Source organism: Schistocerca gregaria, chromosome 1 (assembly GCF_023897955.1).
Source record: "Schistocerca gregaria isolate iqSchGreg1 chromosome 1, iqSchGreg1.2, whole genome shotgun sequence".
Classification (NCBI taxonomy): Eukaryota; Metazoa; Arthropoda; class Insecta; order Orthoptera; family Acrididae; genus Schistocerca; species Schistocerca gregaria.
The window spans coordinates 683,102,651-683,122,869 of record NC_064920.1 but is presented as its reverse complement, the minus strand read 5'-3'; the positions used below and the strand labels follow the sequence as shown (position 1 = coordinate 683,122,869).

Sequence of the window (20,219 nt, the reverse complement as noted above, 5' to 3'; positions counted from 1 at the left end):
ATTTAAACACAGGTTCGCGATTCACAGACAAGTGGCGCAAATGAATTTCCTCCTAGACTAACTGACGGCTGTGGTGACAGGAACGGTATCTGGACGCAAAGTTAAATTTAAATTAAATTTTTCATCACCCCCTTCGACAAGATAAACGCTTAAGAAATAATTACTGAAATCAAGACTGTCAATGACTTTGGTATGTAATTTAGAAACTGACTACCGGGTTTTTCCATTTAACATTAATCTTGAAGTTGACCTTGATTAAGGTTAGACTTGCCTTTATTATTGTGACTTTTCCAGTATTTGTGGTATTCATTGCACACTGATAGCGGATCCGTAAAGAAAACAACTCGATGTAGTCCTTTTCGACCCCTAAATGTGATTATCTTATTTCTAAGCAGCAAAAGCTGTTGATTTTTGTGTTATCTTCGTGGTGAGTACGTATGATGCTATTCCAAAGACGCTTTGGTTTGGTGTATACGTACGTGAAGTTTTTTCGTAAGTTTAATAAATGCAACAGATACATATATAGCAGAGACTTCAGTCAACAATAATATATTATTCTCCTTCACTATTTACAACAGCCTGACGACGCTGAGGTAACTTCTCGATTCCGCGACTATAGAAATCACGTGGTTCTGAGGCGAAGAACTCGTCGACCCATTTTCGAAGTGCATTTTCATCCGGAAAGGAAGTTCCTGAAAAGTTGTTCGATACAGAGAGGAAAAGCTGAAAAATTCGAGGGCGCAAGATCAGGTGAATAAGGTGGGTACGGAATGGGTTCCTAACCAAGTGTTTTTTGTCAGTCTGGCAGAATGCGGACGGATGTTATAGTGAACTGGCACCACTTCACGCAGTTTTTCTGGTCGTTGTTTTTGTATTGCGTCTGCAAGACGCCTCAGTTGTTGACAATATAAGTCAGCAACGATGGTTACACCTCACTGAAGCAACCCGTAGTACATCGCACCATCGCTGTTTCATCAGATTTATAACATTATCTTTTGTGAATGCATGCAAGCCTTTGTACGGGAAGTTGCTGCTTTGTTTGGGTTCAACCATTCCTTTCTCATCACCAGTAACAATGCAAGATAGAAATAGTCGGTGTTGTTCTCGAGCCAGTTGATGACTTACTAGCAGAGATATACATACGGCTATTCGCTGATTGTTTTGATTTTTGGCTTAGAGCATACCATACCCACACACCCAATTTTTTAACCTTCCCCATTGTACGTAAATGGCGCACGATGGTGTAATGATCACAGTTCATCACATTTGCAAGTGCTCGAGTACACTGACATAGATCATTGAGGATTAATGCGTTTAAACGATCTACATCACACTCCGAAGGTTTTCCTAAACGATGATAATCTCCGATGTCAAAACGATCTTCCTTAAGACAAGAAAAGATTTTATTGCCGTGCTTTGTACAATGGGATTATCTTCATACAGGGCGCAAATATTTCTGGTTGTCTCCGCTGCTGTCAGCTGTCTATTGTACTCAAACAGAAGAATATGTCAGAAATGTTCCGATTTCTTCACTTGGCGCTCAATTTTCTACCGTCCACAGCTCTACTCATTATCTCCAGATGACAAAATGACAACATGTTAACTCAAATAGCAACAGTGATCTACTAATAAAAGGTGACAGTCGACAAATAAACCCACAGTAACCGGAATACCAACGTGCAAAACAAAAACGCTAGGAGCTTCTGTACCAACCTAATACATACAAAACAAAATATGTTTGAGAGTTGGTCAATATTCGACGCAGACAATCGTTTTCATGTTTCACAAAAACAGATTCCACACTTGACCTGTGTCCGTGAGTTACCACTTGTTCAAATGTTCATTACCAGTTAAAATATGCCTGTTTCGGACGTAATAAATTTAACCTTGGTGAGCAAAAGCTACGTTTATTCGGTTTTGAGGAAATCAAACGAATAACACGTTTGGTGACCCTGCCTCTAGCAGGCTGCTTGAATTTGAGCACGCAACCTACCTGATCGGCTAATTTCAGTGCTAATTAAGTCGGAAACGGTGCAATGTATCGAATGTTTTCGTTAACGGTTTTCCTCAGCACAACCTACCTTGCAACACCCTGACAGACTTTGAAGACTGTTTCTGACCAGCCTTTATACGTAAGAATGACTTCGCTAGGAGGGCATTACTACATACAACGTACTATTTTATAAGACCATTAATTCAGAAGCATCATCTAAATTTTTATTTAAACGTCACACATTTTTAATCGCTTCGATACATTTTGCCTTGTCATTTAATATGAAATCACCACTTACACACTGATTAGCCATAACATTATGACCACCGACCTACTATCTATACAACCCCGCCCAGACGGTAGCGGCGCCACCTGGCGAGGAACGACTGCTAGTCAGACACACGTATGCAGTACCTATGAGCGTGCTTTCCGTGTGTAGAATGGGAAAGACGCCCGATCTATCTGAGTCTGACCAACGGCTGATTGTGATAGCTTGTCGGGTGTTCGAGGATTGCTATGGTGAGTGTCTTCATCATGTGGCGACACCAAGGTGAAACCACATCCAGGCGTCGTGGGGATGGCCGGCCACTCCTCATTGCAGATGTCGGACTCTGTAGGCTGGGCAGACTGGTAAAACAGGACAGGTGAGAGCTGTGGTTGAGTACGAGTGTGTCTGAATACACAGTGCACCCAACACGCCCAAAGATGGGCCTCCGCAGCCGATGACCCACGCATGTGCCAATGTAAACACCACCAAATCGGCAAGTACGACGGAAATGGGCACGAGACCAGCCGAACTGGAATTGGGTTGGATTGTTTAGGGGAAGAGACCAAACAGCGAGGTCATCGGTCTCATCGGATTAAGGAAAGACGGTGAAGGAAGTCGGCCGTGCCCTTTCAAAGGAACCATCCCGGCATTTGCCCTGAGTGATTTAGGGAAATCACGGAAAACCTAAATCAGGATGGCCAGACGCGGGATTGAACCGTCGTCCTCCCGAATGCGAGTCCAGCCGATCTGGACGTTGGTGCAATGGTAGAGCGTTGCATGGTGTGATGAATCTCCATCTTCTTCATCATGCCGATGGAGGGTCGCGACTCCCTCGTCTTCCAGGGGAACAACTCTTAGACACCTGTACTCTGGGTCGAACAAAAACTGGCGGCAAGTCCATTATGCTCTGAGGAACATTCACGTGGACATCCAGAGGTACAATGGAGCTCGTGTAAGGCACCATGACGGCCTAGGCATATTGTATACTAGTTGCAGAACACACACGCCCCTTCATGAGGATCAAGTTTTCCGACGGCAGCAGCATTTTTCAACAAGATAATGCCCCCTGTCACAGGGCTAGAAGTGTAATGGAGTGGTTCGAGGAACACATTGGCGCGTCCATTGATGTCCTGGCCCCACAACTTGTCGCCAAATCCGAACCCTATCGAATACGTCTGGGATGTGATTGCACATGACACCAGAGGTCACAGCCCCCTCCCCGGAAATTACGGGAATTAGATGAGATGTGTGTGCAGATGTGGTGCAGAGTCCCTCCAGCGACCTATCAAGGCCTCATTGCTTCCATGCCATGACGCGTCGGAGTTGTTGTGCGTGTCAAAGGTGGACATACCGGCAATTAGATAGGTGGTCATAACGTCCTGACTAGTCAATAGACACACACACTAAAAGCACAAATAACCCTACCCCCTCCCACCTTCCCCAAATTCCGTGACAGGACTCAAATTTGCAATCTCCTCTGCACAGCAAGAGACAGTGATGCCACCCCACGACGTCACAGTCCGTGAACTTCTCAGTAATCTTGTCCTTCAACAAGTCAGCGCTTCCTTGTGAGCAGTAAACGTGTCGTACGTCAGAATACGTGAGCTGCGTCGCACTTGCGTGTAGCTGAATCCACTATGATTTCGAAGAAAGCTGTGGTTAAATCTGTCCTCTAGGAGGTCACATTGTATGCCAGTGTGACGTCAACTCTGCACATTCGCACGCTCGCAGCAGGCGTGAACCAGCGCGTTGGCGGGTAACAGTCATCGCCAGTCGTGACTCACGTACGCAAGACAGTCCTTGTCGGAAAACAACTACCTTTCGTATTTCCAATGCGGCTATCATTCAGTTCTTCCAAAATGTATCTTTCAATCTCCAGTGAAACTCCCATCCTGATTAATGTTGCATGCTGGACAGGGACCCGAATTCCGTATTGCAAGAGAGCGTCAGAGCTTTTCCGCAACTAGGATACAGTAAATGCTACTAGCAACCTCTGAGTTTGGAAGCAAGAAATTCAGTTTCAGGTGTGACTCTGTTTCGTTTCTGATACTAACGAAAAATTATGGGCTACATGTTTGGTTTTGTTTTGACTCTGAGTAGTTAATCCACAGATCTATTTGCATCCGTAAACATTGTATTACCGGAAATGTAGGATTCTGATGAACATCATTACCATAACTTAGATGCAGTGTTGTGTATATGTTTTTGAGATGTTGTAGACAGTAACTAAAATAAAAAGAGACTAAACGGCTCAAGGTGTTTCGAAAAAAACTTTTGAATTGGAAGTGATTATATGTAACAATAAACTGATTGTTATTGCGGATATGTCGATATCGTGCTGTTGCCAAGTCCCAATACAAGCAAGATTAGTTGCATTCCCTTTACGTGTAGCGTTGTACAACAATTTATAGTCTTTTGGGCCCGCTGCGTTGCATGTGTTTTTTAAGGACATTATGTAATTACGATTTCAAAAATGCTGCTAAGCCAGATTGTTTTATTCGTTACAACAGGCCTATTTCGGCAAATAGCAATCGTCAGGTTATCTGTAAGTAAATGGTGCATAATTTTGGTAGAATATTTCTAACACAATAGGAAAATATTAATTATAAAACATTTTTATAAAATTTGTCATATACATCAGATCAGTCTGACATCCATACATTATGGTGGTCATGTCCTGTTTCTTTGTTTTAGTTACACTCCATTAGTGTTTTGGAGTAATAACGGTTGGTTATACTAGATGTTACTTGCTACTTGATATAATTTTCAGATTGTCTTCCTTTTATTTAGAGCAATAATTATATGACAAATTATTTGACATACTGTATGCTTGAAATAAATTTTGTTTACCATGCTGTAATTTCGTAATATTTTATATCTACATCAGTTCTCTTGATTGATTATTTCAATAAATTTTAATAAATCCAATAAATCTCACGTATGTAACAAATTTTATAATAATGTTTTCTAATTAATATTTATCTATAACGTTAGAAATATTGTATCAACACTATATTAAATTTACGTACAGATAACCTGACGATGAAGATGTGCCAAACTGGGTCTATTGTAACGAATAAAATTATGTGACTTGGCAACGTGTTTGGAATCGTAATTACTTAATTGTACAGTAATGTTCATAAAAACTGCAGTGCCAAGATCAGTACAACTGAATGGCAAAAAAATGAAGCACACAGAAGTCACGGACAATGTCGACGTAACTTGGTACACATAGAGGTACCGTATATTTGAAATCATAGCCCGATGTAAGAGAGGGCCTGAAGGCCCTAATCAGATCAGATTAAATTATTAATAGTAAATGATAAGAGTTGCAGCTCTCTGTAACACGTAGAACGGCACTATATTGTATTAGTGTTGTTCGTGTTTAGTGTTGTTACTAGGCCTGTTAGGGTACATAAGGGACGTGAACAGCGTCAGATGTTTAGTGATCACGGTGAAGGCCACAAAGATTCCGCGTACTCGACTAAGACCGCTTTATGAGCACCTGACAGTTTAAATGGGGCCTTCATTGTCGGTTTCCATCTGGCTGGCCGGCCGCGGTGGCGGAGCGGTTCTAGGCGCTTCAGTCCAGAACCGCGCAACTGCTACGGTCGCAGGTTCGAATCCTGCCTCGGGCATGGATTTGTGTGATGTCCTTAGGTTAGTTAGGTATAAGTAGTTCTACGTTCTAGGGGACTAATGGTCTCAGATGTTAAGTCCCATAGTGCTCAGAGACATTTGAACCATTTTCCATTTGGCTGGCTGGTCGAATCGTGCAGTATCTAGATTTGTAGGGCATTCGCAGGTGACAGGGGCCGTATTTTGGACAGAGTAGGAACGTGAGAGCAGGCATATTCGTTCAACGTTCCGGTTGACTACCTTGGTCCACCAAAAGGGAGGATTGTCGTATTGCGCGTCGAGCACATGGCAACATCCGACATCTGCGCCTGGCATCCGATGACAAGTAATGGACTCCTGTGCGTCATCCCACACCGCTGGCCGGAGACTAGCAACAGTCGTATCAGGGAACCACCGTTCCACGCGTGCGCTGCCGTTAACACAACGCAAACGGTTGCGCTTGGTGTGGTGCCGTGGCTGGGAAGAGTGGACTGCTGACGAATGACGTCACATAGTGTTCAGCGACCGCAGGCCATGGCTGTTAGTGATTCTACATCAATACACCGGAAGGCTCCTGACGGTGAGTGGCGGAGGGTACTTCTGGTAGCACTAATTGATCACCCCTTTTCTGTTCCACTAGCGAATGGCACGTGGGAAGAATGACTGGCGGTAAGCCCCTTTACTAACTCTGTGATGAGGGACCTCTGATGGCACAACAGTATGTCACGGACATGAGGCAGTGCGGAGAGTACTGAAATTTAGTCTAGGACAATGAAGCAATAACTGGTGATCAGGAACTATACGCTACCACCTCTCCTTCATAAACCGACCAAATTCTGGTAGTGATAATTCCATCCACCACCGGGATGAAACCATACTTTTTCTCGAGTCAAGTGCCACCGCACAGGCGTGAGCTAGCGACCTCGGCTACAGAGACGGTTCATGAAAGGAATGGATAGATGGGAACTCTCTGCCGCCACACAGACCACTCTGTCATACACCCACTGATGCTGTGTAGCTGCATCGATGTCAGCCAAGAATTCTCAGCGCAATGTTACAATCTCAGCCGCAGAAGCTGGTAATTGCAAGAAGACTTTCGCCCTGTTTCCATAGCATATTATCACGTATTTTATTTTCGATAAGAGGACTGTTTTGTTTACTTTGTTTAATGTGCTGCTGAGGGTCGAGTTTATCCCAATATTCAGCGGGTGGGCAGCCGTCTTTATCCGTTCTAGTATTTTAGTTATTTGTGCATTGAATACCATCTGATGAAGCGTGATCTTTGTATGGATGTTTGTGGACTGTGGAAAAGGCGGAGGAGAAGAAAGAAGTAGAAGCACTAGAGGTGTAGATATGAAGAACCTGGACTGAAATAAAATCCAATAAAGAAATACTGAACGAAATTAAAGAGAGCTTAAGATAACGCAGTTAAGAAAAACTAAATTAATTGGGCACTTAATTCCTCGCAGTATCTTCAATGTAAAAAAAATGACCTTAGAATGAAAAATCCTGCGGAAAAAATGAAGAGGCAGTTCCAGAACTCTGTACTGCAAAGTGTTGTCAGTGGAATGAACTGCAGCAACTAGAACCAAATTTAAAAAACAGTGAGAGTCATAAGGAGTGCTACATCAGCAATGCATCGCTTTTAGTGTCTAATTACGTCAGACCCGAGCAAACCTTGGTAGGATGCGCTATCCACATCGATTAATATACTCACAGTATAATTATATGACGACCGTTGCCAAAGCTAGCGGACAGAAGTGCCTGATCATGCTTACCACTGGCGCAGCCCAGCTGTTGTTTCACTCGTGGTGCACTGACGACACACAGGCAAATACATTTACTCTCCAACGTAACCGTCCGTCATTTAAATAAAAAAACGAAAGAACAGCATGTTGTGTTTGGTGCCGTTCTACACAAGGCCATACATGATTCGTTTAGGAGGGAGTAACATCGGCGCTGTGCCAGGAACGAAACAGCGTTCAAGGACTGGAAGGTGCGCTGCATTACTGTCGCGCCGGGAGCGTGCCGTCGACGGCGAGGTCATTAGGGACGTACATCTAGCAGGACGAAAGGCGGAGGGGGCTTGAGGAGCAAAAATCCAGTGTGGAATTGTTTTAAAAATCCTAAAATTCGATTTAATTGTTTTGCGGAAACCATTCCAACACTGCATGAAGCGACTTGTGAAAACCATAGAATCTGAATGGTCTGACAAAAATCTGGGTGCAGCTCCTTCCAAACGTGAGTCCATGCTGTTAACCACAGCTCACCTCTCTCAGACGCTCAAGTTGTATTTCCTGAGAAGTTCCCCATGGACATGGAAAGTACTCCTGCTCGGCCAGCTGTGTCTGCTACACAACCAGCCAAAGTCATTTACCTGTGAAACACTGTTTGTGTACCGTCAATGCTTGAAGGTAGACGACTCTAAATATTCCGTGTAGAACATGTTGCTACTGAAACATCACCAAGGTGTGAGAGACAGGTATAGCGAAGAGCCATAGACGAGGTGTAATTTGGCAAAAGAGGAAACAAAAAATGCATTCACAGCTGCGCATGCGGGCAACCTACAGCTGTAGAATAGAATGGTAACATCGAAGACTTGTGCAGCACTGGGACTCGGACCCGGATTTCCCGCTTGTCACGAGCCGTCGCCTTAACCATTTCGGCTATCCGCGCACGGAGTCCCGGTACAAACTTTCGATGGTGTCATTCCATTTTACAGTTGGAGGCTGCCCGAATGCACACTTGCCAATACATTTCCTGTATTTTATAACATCTGTAGTCGCCGAAGTGCCATGCATGCCCGAAGGTTCAAATGGCTCTGAGCACTATGGGACTTAACTTCTGAGGTCATCAGTCGCCTAGAACTTAGAACTACTTAAACCTATCTAACCTAAGGACATCACACACATCCGTGTCCGACGCAGGATTCGAACCTGCGACCGTAGTGGTCGCTCGACTCCAGACTGTAGCGCCTAGAACCGCACGGCCACTCCGGCCGGCATGCCCGAAGGAACTTTGCGTAGTACTTCTTACAAACACAGTCATTGCAACATTATAAAAATGTAATCATTTCCTTGAAACAGTTCACGTTAAGGCATGCAGTACTTACCGACTCCTCAGAAGTTACTGTGTTGTCGTACATTCTTCCTTTAGTCGCCATTGAAGTGTAAATGTGGAATTTCATTGGAGTGATTAAAACACAGCGCAATGGAAAAGAACCCGCACGTGGCAAGAACAACGTGCGGACATGCTCCGTCATTATCGGTATAACATCACCGCAGTAGTCCAGTTCCAAAAGTCAAAATAATGGATGACATTCTCCAAGCCATTGCAAAGAGCTGTTACAATCCGTCTCTGTTTTACTCACTTCATTCAAACTCTGTATCTACATGATAAGTAAGGGAAAGTCACAAATCAAAGATAGTTACAAGTTATTTATAGATAAAATCTATGACATTAAATTGAAATATTATGTCAAGAATCGAAACAGATGACCATAAGGAAAGAAGAAATTTAGTTAAAAATTTAAATTAGTAAAAAAAAAGGTACGTTGAAAAATATATCTGTGGGCATAAATGAGTACATTACTTCGAATAAATGATTAACTTTTTTGTAAATAATACCTCGTATATGATAGGTCTGCTGGTGACAATTGTTTGTTCCACGAAGTTTTCTCAGCGACTTTTGCATATACGGTCTTCAGACGAGTTAACATTTAGTCATCGATTGCACACAAGTGCAGAATTTTACTGATAACTGATCTTGATGGGTGGTGCTCCCGACTAATCTCCATGTTGTAAAATTATTTTTATTCGGGTTTAGTCTTTCGAGCTCTTACTTTCCTTGTCAGTATCAGTACAGCGCTTCAGTCTGGAACCGCGCGACCGCTACGGTCGCAGGTTCGAATCCTGCCTCGGGCATGGATGTGTGTGATGTCCTTAGGTTAGTTAAGTTTAAGTATTTCTAAGCTCTAGGGGACTGATGAACTCAAATGTGAAGTCCCATAGTGCTCAGAGCCATTTGAACCATTTTTTATCAGTACAGAGGGGCGCAGTAAAGGTGACATTTCTTGTATTCGTGGCACCTAGACTAAATTTTCTTTGTTCCTTCAGTCATTTCAGTCGAGTCCTACAGTAGTTCTTAGTATACACCTTCTTTCCGACTCTAATGGAGTCAGTGTCGTAATTATATTAAATTCTGATAATACTTATTTTAGAGAAATCAGTTTATATATGATATTCAACATCAAAGTTTTTAAAACTAAATATTTAAAGTCTCACATCCTAGATTCGCCTCAAGTGATTATCGAAAATTTAGAAAACCAGGGAGTTGCAATTTCTCTGAATCTCTGTTTCCTCTTGTTCGGTCTCGATTCAAAGATAGCTTCGAATCGCTGCGATGGCCGATATTTATCAGATGTGGATCGGCCGATTGCATACCTTGTCGCATGTCACGGACTGCGCGGCCCCTCCCGCCGGAGGTTCGAGTCCTCCCTCGGGCATGGTATGTGTGTTGTTCTTAGTATAAGTTAATTTAAGTTACTTTAAGTAGTGTGCTAGTCTAGGTACCGATGACCCAAGCAGTTTGGTCCCTTAGGAAGTCACACACGTTTGAAGATTTTGAACATACTCTGTCTCACGAACTGAGTAGGTCAGAAGGGCGGTAGAACTGAAAGGTGTCACAAGCTGAACTTAAAAGTGTGCGGGCAGATGGGGCGCGAGAGCCGGAATAGACAAAAAGGATTCATTTTATTGAAAAATTTACAGTTAGTAAAACAGCCGTGGCGACTTATAGTACCAAGCGCCAAGCGAATCTGGACAGGTAGCGTGACCACATGGCAACGCAAGAGTGTTGGGTGACGTCACACGTGAGACGTAAGTGTTAACAAAGAGGACTTCAGCGTTAGCCGGTCAGTTACGTCGTCAGTGGCTTATTCCAGAACAGACTGTTAAAGTAGGGCGCAGATCTGAATGTGCTTGCAGTGTCTTGCGAATGAAGGGCTGAAATGAAAAAACGAATTTGCAATTCTTCATAAGTTGGCTTAAAAAATTCTAAATCTTCATTAGCTGGCTTACATTCGTTCTCAGGCTATAAATTAGCTCCAATTTATGGTTTCTTTTATTAATTTAATTAGATCTCATTCAACATGATGTTTTTTGCTCTCTCTCTCTTGAGTTAAAGTGAGTTTATCCACGTTGACTTATCACTTAGGAGACTCACTACTTAAGGATGGACCGTGCTCAAAGTGCAGATCTTTCCTTGAAGTTCCTTCTAACTCTTTTCGAAGGAAACCACAGAGTATCCCTCCCTCCCTGCCAGTCTTGCCGCTCAGCCATGGCCCAATGATCAGTACCGTTTACTTCCTTCCGTACGTCTTTGCCCTCAAACGCAGAAGCGTGCGCCTGACAGGGAGGCTGCCCTGCGCGTCAATATGTCGAGTGCTCTATGCGTGTGTACCCCGTCGTTAATTCGGACCGCAACGTTTTGACCGATTTTTTTCTTTTTTTTTGTATTCATGCCAAATACTAAAATGTCGGAGTTTCAGCCCCATTATTTGCTCAGCATAACGTATCAAGAGCGTGTCGTGGTCCAAGAAGATACCCCACTGCCGCTGTCTACGACCACGAAAGCTATGTCTCCCGCAAGATGCTGCTGTCGGTGACGTCGGACATGGTGCAATTTGCTCAACAAATATATTTTTGAAATTAATTTCAGACAGGTTGGATGTCTTGCTTACTATCTAAAGCTGCCCCCTTACTCCCACAAACCGACCCTGAATATCTGGGGAGAAAAGCTAACACGATAATATGTACAAGGTATGAGACTTGCAACTTCATGCCAGATGAAACACATTGGTGTCCAGAAGAACAACGTAAATATTCAGAAGTGAATTAAATACACTAAAATGAAATTAATGGATCGACGAGGATGAAATCTACGACTATGGGAAGACATGAAATCATAATGGCGCAAACTGCTCAGATGTGCTGAACTTGTAATGAACACTTTGCTGACGACTGAAAATTTGTGACGGACTGGAATTCGAACCTGGATTTCCTGTGTTTCGCGAACAGCTGTCATAAACACTGGGCTATCTGGGTACGATACCAGGTTTGACTCAAACTGATAGTCGCTGATGTTTGGGGCTTCTGGTCACGTGGTTTTAGGACCACGTCATTTGAACGTAATTCTTCTTCAGTTCATGTAGGGCTGAAAAGAGTGGCTGAAAGGAGACATTTTGCCTTTGAAATAATGTACAGTGTCACTTTGATTTACAAGCTATTCAAGATAAAAGCCTTCACTGTTATTTTCGCCCACTTACCCCAACAAACACATATACAAAAGAGACCTGGTGCCAGAGCGAAGGTTTAAAAGGGAGAAAATTTAAAAAAAAAATGCAAGTGAGAGTAAGACCAGGGATTATTGCCTCGTCGCTGACGAAGTTATTAGAGACAAACCTCCAGCTCAAATCCGATATGGAAGGAACAGAAAATCAGCCAGACCATTTTCAGAAGAGCCATCCTGGCACTACTGGATGTGTCCTGAGGAAGCCACAGAAATTTTAAATCTAGATCGTTAGAGGTGAATTATGCAAGTCCTCGGAAGGTGCAGAAACCGCAGATGTTTGTGAATAAATACCAAGAATTTAGCAGATCGTAAAAGAAGAAAATAAGATGTACTCTAAGAAACGCATAAAAATTTTGGTTAACACATCTCTTAGGTCCACTTCCTGTCACTTGCAGTTCTGAAAGTGAACGTAAGAAGGCAGCAACATTTAATAGATCTGATATGTTGATATATAACTCATTTTAGTGAATCAGAGTGTGTATTATTCAATGCCGTAAGTCAAGAAAAATTGACTAGTAACAGCAATAAAACTGTAAGGGAAACCCTGAGGCTGAATAGAATCAAGCGGAACAGACTAAGAGGCATGGTCTTAGGAAATTTGGAAGAATCTGCCTGTAAGAACTCAGCTGTACCACACTACTGTGGATAAGGTTACTTCATTAATTCTCCAGTTCATGGAACACCTATGTGTTGATCTTAGGTAGGAGCCAGTGGTAAGCATAGTAAATAATCATGGAATTTTCGTTTGCACCATATTCACCATATGAAGAAATAATAGATTTCTCCACAGACACAGATGATAAATTTATTTCGTGCACTTTTAAGGAATTAGCTCAGTATATATTGAAATTATGTTGGGAAACTATGAGATACTTGTGTGATCAGGCTCTGATTTGAACCGTGCTCCATGCTGTACAAGTCGGCTACGAAGGACAGACTCCGACCTAAGTGGGGTGTTGAAAATCTGCGCAGCATTCAATTGTTCAGGACGCAGCGGAAACCGTCTTTCGTAATATATTTTAAATTCAGTGCAAATTTCCTTCTTTGTCTCCTTTACACAATTATAAATTGCTGTTCAGTACTCCCCAAGATGGCAGATCCAACTGCTGGTGTAGCACATGACGTTAATCAATATTCTTCGTTATTGGGATAACTGATGCCTGTTAGTTTTCAGTTCATTAACGCCCTCTGAAACTCTTGACTACAATATGCTATAGACTTTTGATTTGTACTGTTTTTCTGCTTTCAAGACTGTGTTTGCTGAAATTGTTGTTTTTGTTGTAGGTCTGGCAAGAGGACAACAATGGTTTTGCAGAGGGCTGCTTTGACTCTCCTGCTGGCTGTACTTCTTGCTGCGAAATCAGAAGGTACTTAGACATGTAGTGAGCTGTCAATATGATTACTGTAATAATTCCTACTGTTCTTTGCAAATATGCTTCCCATCATAGGATAATGCAGCCGTCGTCGAGGAGTAAGGCTCGCTTTAAGCAAGATAAACGAAATGAACGCTACTTTTATAGAGAACAGCGTTCGAAACAGGATGCGGTCACGTACGTTTTCTTGAAGACTGTTGAACGGCGGCTGTATACTGATCCTGCCAGCTCATCTTACTGAACCAATTTTGTACTTTGCATATAGAAGCTAAACTCTAACTTACCGTGAAACAAACTAATCTTACCTTCTGAGATGATTTGGAAGATTGACCCCGCGAGTGTCTAATGGACAAAAGTATTGGACTATAATTTTGAGTGAGGTGAAATTAACAGAAAAAAACTAAACGTACTTTAACCTTGGGAGTTAATGAAAGTGGTAATATCATAAGGGAATGAAAAAAAATGAACGGTCGCCAGCCCAATTATGGATATTAATTTGGAAATATATGTTTAAGAAAATTTAATATTGGTTATTGAAGTTACTTTCATTAATATTTCCCTTTGAATGGCACACATGGTACAAACTGACACAGTGCACTCTGCACTGCGTGTAGCAGCGGTTACCAATAACTCACACACCAGTAATTATAGAAGGCAAATTTGCTTCAAGCTCATATTAATGACAGCTACACTCAAGATCATCACTTAATCAAATACTGAAATGTTACTGCGTGAAGTGCAGAACTAAATTTGGACATGAGGGGCTTCTATCTTAACTGACATGAAAAAAAATAAAGATAAATAATATCATAAATACACTGTCTAGACTCTTCTACATGTATCAGTTTTCCTTAGCACCAGCAATAGTTCAATTTTATTTCTAATAAGTGGAGAATATGATGGGGACCGATGAACTAGTATATTTTCACTAGTCAAACTATTATTATTCTAGTAGAAAAGACTAATTCAAACAAAGCTAATCATTCACTTCACATGGAGTAGTTCATAATTTACTTCGTAAGACAATAAAATTCAACACTGACCTTAATTAACTTCAAAAAAGGAACCATTCATGATAGAAATCAAAACCACACTGTTTTTAATATGAGCTTAACTTATTTGCCTTTTTATAGCGTGTGAAACAGGTATTTTAGACAATAATATTTACATAATCTTATACTGTATTCCTACAAAACTATACTTTGTAATAAACTAATGGTACTTTAGCAAAACTATCTAACTTCGCTTTTGTGGTTTCAACTTTAACTCTCACTACTCCTTTTTCATAAGACTAAAATTCATTTTTAAACACTTGAATGCAAGAATTTTTCATTTAAAACAGCACACTCGGTTTTAGTAGCACTTAGGTGGGGACCTTGCATAGGTTCATGATCAGAATGGAAAATATGTTTTTGGACACAAACTTGTATTTGTGATTATTATTAAAACTACACACAGATTAACTGTTCCATGCCCATATACATTACTGAATGTATAAAGTTAATGAGGCAGTGGCGAAGAATGGTGGCAAGCGACATTGCGGCTGAATGTACTCACGGCTCTTGATGCTCGAATGCTCTATAAATCTCTTCTTGGCGTCGGATTTTCAACACATTAGAGCCATAGTTTTATGCAGAGAATACCAAATAATAGCCAGATCCACATCAGAAGCAAACCCTTTACAAAGCAGCTTGCAGTTGCCTCTCTTGGCAGCGTCGAAGTGCACCGCGCTACGGCTAGCCTCATACTTTGTACCGTTTACACCAAGAAGCAGCTCAGTTTGACCATTGAAACCACCTTTTACATCGCGCAATACCACTTCCGTTGCGGAGGGACTTCCCTACATCTTTTATATATTACAAATACAAGTGCCCTATGCATGAACCAGCTTTCAATAAACATTTTCTTTTTGTGAACATACGCATATAATAATTTATCATTTTAACAAATCATTTTGCTTTTTTCATATATACATTATAAAACTTTAATTTACCTGCCACAAATCAAGGACTTTAAATAACAAAGAATATACGCTCCATAATTGAAGATACATAATTACATGTTATAAACCTACTTCTAATCTACATAAGTGTTACAAAGTCTTTGATAAATTAACGTTTCATTCCTTTTATTACTGATGAATTCTTTGATAGTAAAGTATGTTTACACATTTTCCTGAATAGATTGGGTTCTTGTTGATGTCGAAGAATGAGGTTGTTGCATCAGTACGGTACGAATTTCCGATGCAAATCTACATTCAGTAATTTCTGAGACACGCTTGAAATTATGACCATTCCAGATATTTGTGTCATTTGTACACAACTTCGGTAGACCCACAACGCTATCATAACCCGACGTCAGTCGCTACATACTTGTTTTGAATCGACGTGGGAGTTTAGGTCATGTTCCTCTGGCACACGAGTGGCCACGTGCAGAGCGGAGACGGCGACAAGGTTAAGCTAAGAATTTTTAGGTCTCTGGAGACTCGGATACCAAGCTAAGAGCAGATAAGGAACTGAGGCCATGAATTAACTTTTGATCGGCTTTTAAAGCTTTTGCAAGTGTCTAGATGAACCTGCTAAAAAGCACAAACACTGATTTATCATTGAGTCCCACTAAGTGTAAAACACAAACGATGCTTGTAGCGTCACACTGTTATTAAATGCTCGAACCAACGACCAATAGGAACAGGATGCACTCAGTAAAGTCTGGAGATGGTATTCAAAGCATGAATCATGAAAGGAGCTAGTTTATGTTGCTCTGATCGAACCCTTCATTTACACGTCAAAACTGAAGTGGCAACCAGAAATAAGTACAAACAGGCAAATCCACAGTCTACCTACGCCCATAGGCAAGTTTTAAAAATCCGTTTTAGTGTAAAAGCTTAATGGGGTATAATGCTCAGTGTCATAATTCCTGCTGTCGGCTGGTGGACATCTGAGGCGCTGGTTTCGGTGGGCTTCAGGGTCGAAGTTTGCTGCTGGAACTCTGCCCTGCTTGTCGAGTGGTGGCCTCTACAGAGCGTCCTAGGCATGTTGCGACAAATTCGAGGGGTTGTAGAAGGTGTCTTGAAGAACAAGTAGAGGATAGCAACCAGTGTCCCGAAACGTCATCCAACGTCTCTACAGAGCGTCGAAGTTAGGGGCGCCGGCGCTGGCGTTTCCCACTAGGCCACCCCTTCGGCAGCAAACGTGACTTTGTACGCTGACGGACAACACGCGGAACGTCTAGCAATGTTGTTTGCTATTCGCTGATCTCGACTGGTTGCTACAATCGCCCATGGAGAAGACAGAGCTACCTGCAGCGTACACGCGCTTTTTTTCCTATGAATGAGATGCTCTGTTGCCTCGGTACATGACACATATGGGTTTGCATCAGCTGTTTATTTTTCTCCTGTATGCCGAAAAACATTGGACCATAGAAGATTTTAGAGGTTTCCAGGAGGGTTGCCACAGAGGCAACAGAATATCACATTCATAAAAAACAATGCCTGTTTACGTAGCAGCTAGTTACATCTTTTTCAGTTGCGATCACTGCATAACAAACAACATTGAGAGACGTTCTGCCTGCCGTCCGTCAGTGTAAAAGCCACCTTTGCTGCCGAAGGTGTAGTCCAGTGGCAGGCGTCGGTGCCTATAATTTTGATGCTCTGCAGTGTCGTTGTATGACGCTTCTGGATACGGGTTCCTATCCTCGATTTGTTCCGCAAAACACCCTCTACTACTCAATTTAGTATTCGGAGTATTTCTGGGATACCCAGTATGAACTGCGTTTGGGCCGTATTGCTTACAGATATTGCCTGATTGTGTCGCCTTTTGCGTTCAATATGCAGTCAGAGAGCGTGAGATCAGCAATTTTCTAATGCTTATGACCTCATATCGAAGAGTCGAAAGCGATTGGCATTGTATGTCTCGATGTAAGCTGCAACGCTTATTACTGTCATTAGTACTTAGATGAATTCTTTTTTATTTTTCTGGCAACCCTTCATTACTCGGTCATTACACTGCGACCAAATACTCCGTCTTCAGGCCACGACTGGCCTACCGTGACCATCCGACCGCCGTGTCATCCTCCGTGGAGGATGCGGATAGGAGGGGCGTGGGGGCAGCACACCGCTCTCGCGACCAAAGACACTATACTGATTATTAGTATTACAACAAACGCTTAGTAGCGAACAATCAAAGAAGCCACTACCTGTTACTCGTTGATACGTAACAGTTCTTACGGTTTTAGATGGAATGATAAGGTATGGCCACGATCCAGTTTCCCAAAAGAAGGAAAATGAGTGGTTAGATCATTGCTCTCTGATATTTGTGCTTCGCGGTTTGACTGTAAATGGAGATCCACCACCCGTAGCGAGCAACTTGTTACTAGTATCTAACAAAGAAAAATTTACTCATAATGTACACATTACCACGAGCTTTCCCAGACATGTTTTATTAAATTTACTCGCATACACTTCCAGATAGTCATTATCCGCGAAAAAACTCGACCCTCGACACACTACTGTAATTTAATCCTGAGAGTGTCTTGTGAGTACAAAACTCTTATATCTGCACTTAACTGATGCATAATAGTTCGCAAGAGATCTGTGAAGGGCGCCAGATGAAAGGACGTCTCTCGACATATCTTTGGACAACCTATTGACAATCCTGCGTTTAGATTTTCTGGCGATGTTGATAACTGCCTTGAAGAGTGCTGAGGTGAGAAGTGAAATAACCTCCCAAGATCATCTTCACCTCACATCGAGTTTGGTGGTTTTAATACCAAAACACCCTCCTAGTGACTGAAGAAATAGAAACATTTGTCCATAGAAAATTATGCGTTTTACAATTGCCGCAACTCTTTAAAGAACGACAGTCAGCCGTACTGCGACAAAGATGCAACGAGCGAGATGAACAAATACTGAGACCAGTGAACGAGTGCGCTCTATGATCACTGAGGGCATTCAACGAGTGCGCAATGTTGCTGATAACGATAAGGGAGAAGGGAGAGGACGTAGCCCAGCGTCAGTAACACCAGGAGCGCCGCCAAACTTGGCGTTCTCAGGCGGCGCCATGACAGACTGCGCAGAGGTTTAGAATCTGAAGCAGTAGAATGCTGCAACATCTGGATCAGGAACTATATTAGCACCCATTCTCCCTTCGGCGACCAAAGCAAATTATGAAAATTCTTCCACCAGCAAGATTCGAAACAGTCTTTCTGACCGAACGCTACCGCACCAACGTCGAATTAACAGCGAGTAATGGGGAGGATAGTTAAGTCGCATAACCAGACTGTCAGTTTTAATAATACTGTTCCTGCAAGAGAAATACGGCGTCTCTGTCGGCCGAATTCCACGTTAAACTGTAGTTCCGCTGGTAACTGACTAGGATAAGCTGAATTTCAGGTCGTAAAAAATCAAGCCTGAATCCTTTATTTCTCCTACTGAAAAAAGGTCTTTTTCTTCTACGCGAATAACGCAAAATAACCTAATGAAATTTGATTTTCAGCTATTGATCTAATTGATTACACCCTGGTCGAAGAAGACTCCTGATGAAAACGCCCACAGGTACACGAAACTCATTTCCACGTAGTCTTCCAAGGAATTCTACGGGCATCGACGCACTGTGAGTGCGTTATGTCGGAGTGAATGCGTTATGTCGGAGCTAAGCGACTTCGAACGTGGGAAAATTCTTGGTGCTCCTGTGATGGGTGCTTCCATAACAAAGGTAGCCGAAGTGCTTTGTGTTTCAAGAGGCACCTTATTGAACATTTACACCGCATACGGGAAGGGCGAGAAACGTCATCCGCTAAGTCAGAACGCAGACGAAATTGTGTGTGGAGTGGTCGTGACAGACAGTCCCTGAAGAGGACTGCGAGGAAAAATAAGAAGACAGCTGCTAAAGTCACAGCAGAACTAAATGTCGCACTCGCGAACAATGTCACCTTCAGAACAACACGACGGGCTCCATGAACTGCCAACTACTCTGCGAGCTGAAATTCCAGAACAATTTATCACTTATTCTTTTCTTTGTGTTGGCTGATAGACGTAACCATGCACAATAGTATATTGTTTTTGTGCATTATACGCACAAGAGGAAGACGTATTCATGTCCACATGCACCAGGTATGTATTAGAATGTAAAATGAAGCTGGATTCATTCCACTTGGTGGAGAATCAGTTATACAAACACACGATATCTGTTCTTTGGAACATGTCTGAAAGAACGTACACTACAAGGAATCGGCAGCTGTGATAGATATCATGTAAATTGAAGGTGTAAAGGGCACAAATGAAAGGCGAGGGAAGGAACTAATTATTTGACCCGAATCGGAAATTTATGCGGAATCAGCGGCGACGCGTGAAAATGTGTGCCAGACTGGGACTCGAAGCCAGGATCTCCTGTTTATTAGGCAATTGCGTTAACCACTGCGCCACCCGGACGCAGAATTTATGGCAAATGCTCGGACTATCTCGGTACGGTCCCTGGACGATCCACACTCCCACCCAGCGCCGCCTATCCGCATGTGATATCATTAGTTCCTTCTCCTTCCTTTCCTTTCTGCCTCTCCATCTTCGATTTACACTACAGGCCATTAAAATTGCTACACCACGAAGATGAAATGCTGCAGA

The 20,219-nt window shown here is 42.4% G+C and overlaps 1 protein-coding gene across 1 annotated transcript in view; it reads left to right on the top strand.

The window, feature by feature from the left end:
- Positions 1 to 20,219, top strand: part of LOC126363586 (venom protease-like) — a 211,563-nt gene that overhangs the window by 147,698 nt on the left and 43,646 nt on the right. Inside the window, exon 3 of the mRNA XM_050007974.1 lies at positions 13,515 to 13,597. Within this exon, the coding sequence (XP_049863931.1) occupies positions 13,534 to 13,597 (64 nt within the window). The 5' untranslated portion in view covers positions 13,515 to 13,533. The remainder of the gene's footprint in view (positions 1 to 13,514; positions 13,598 to 20,219) is intronic.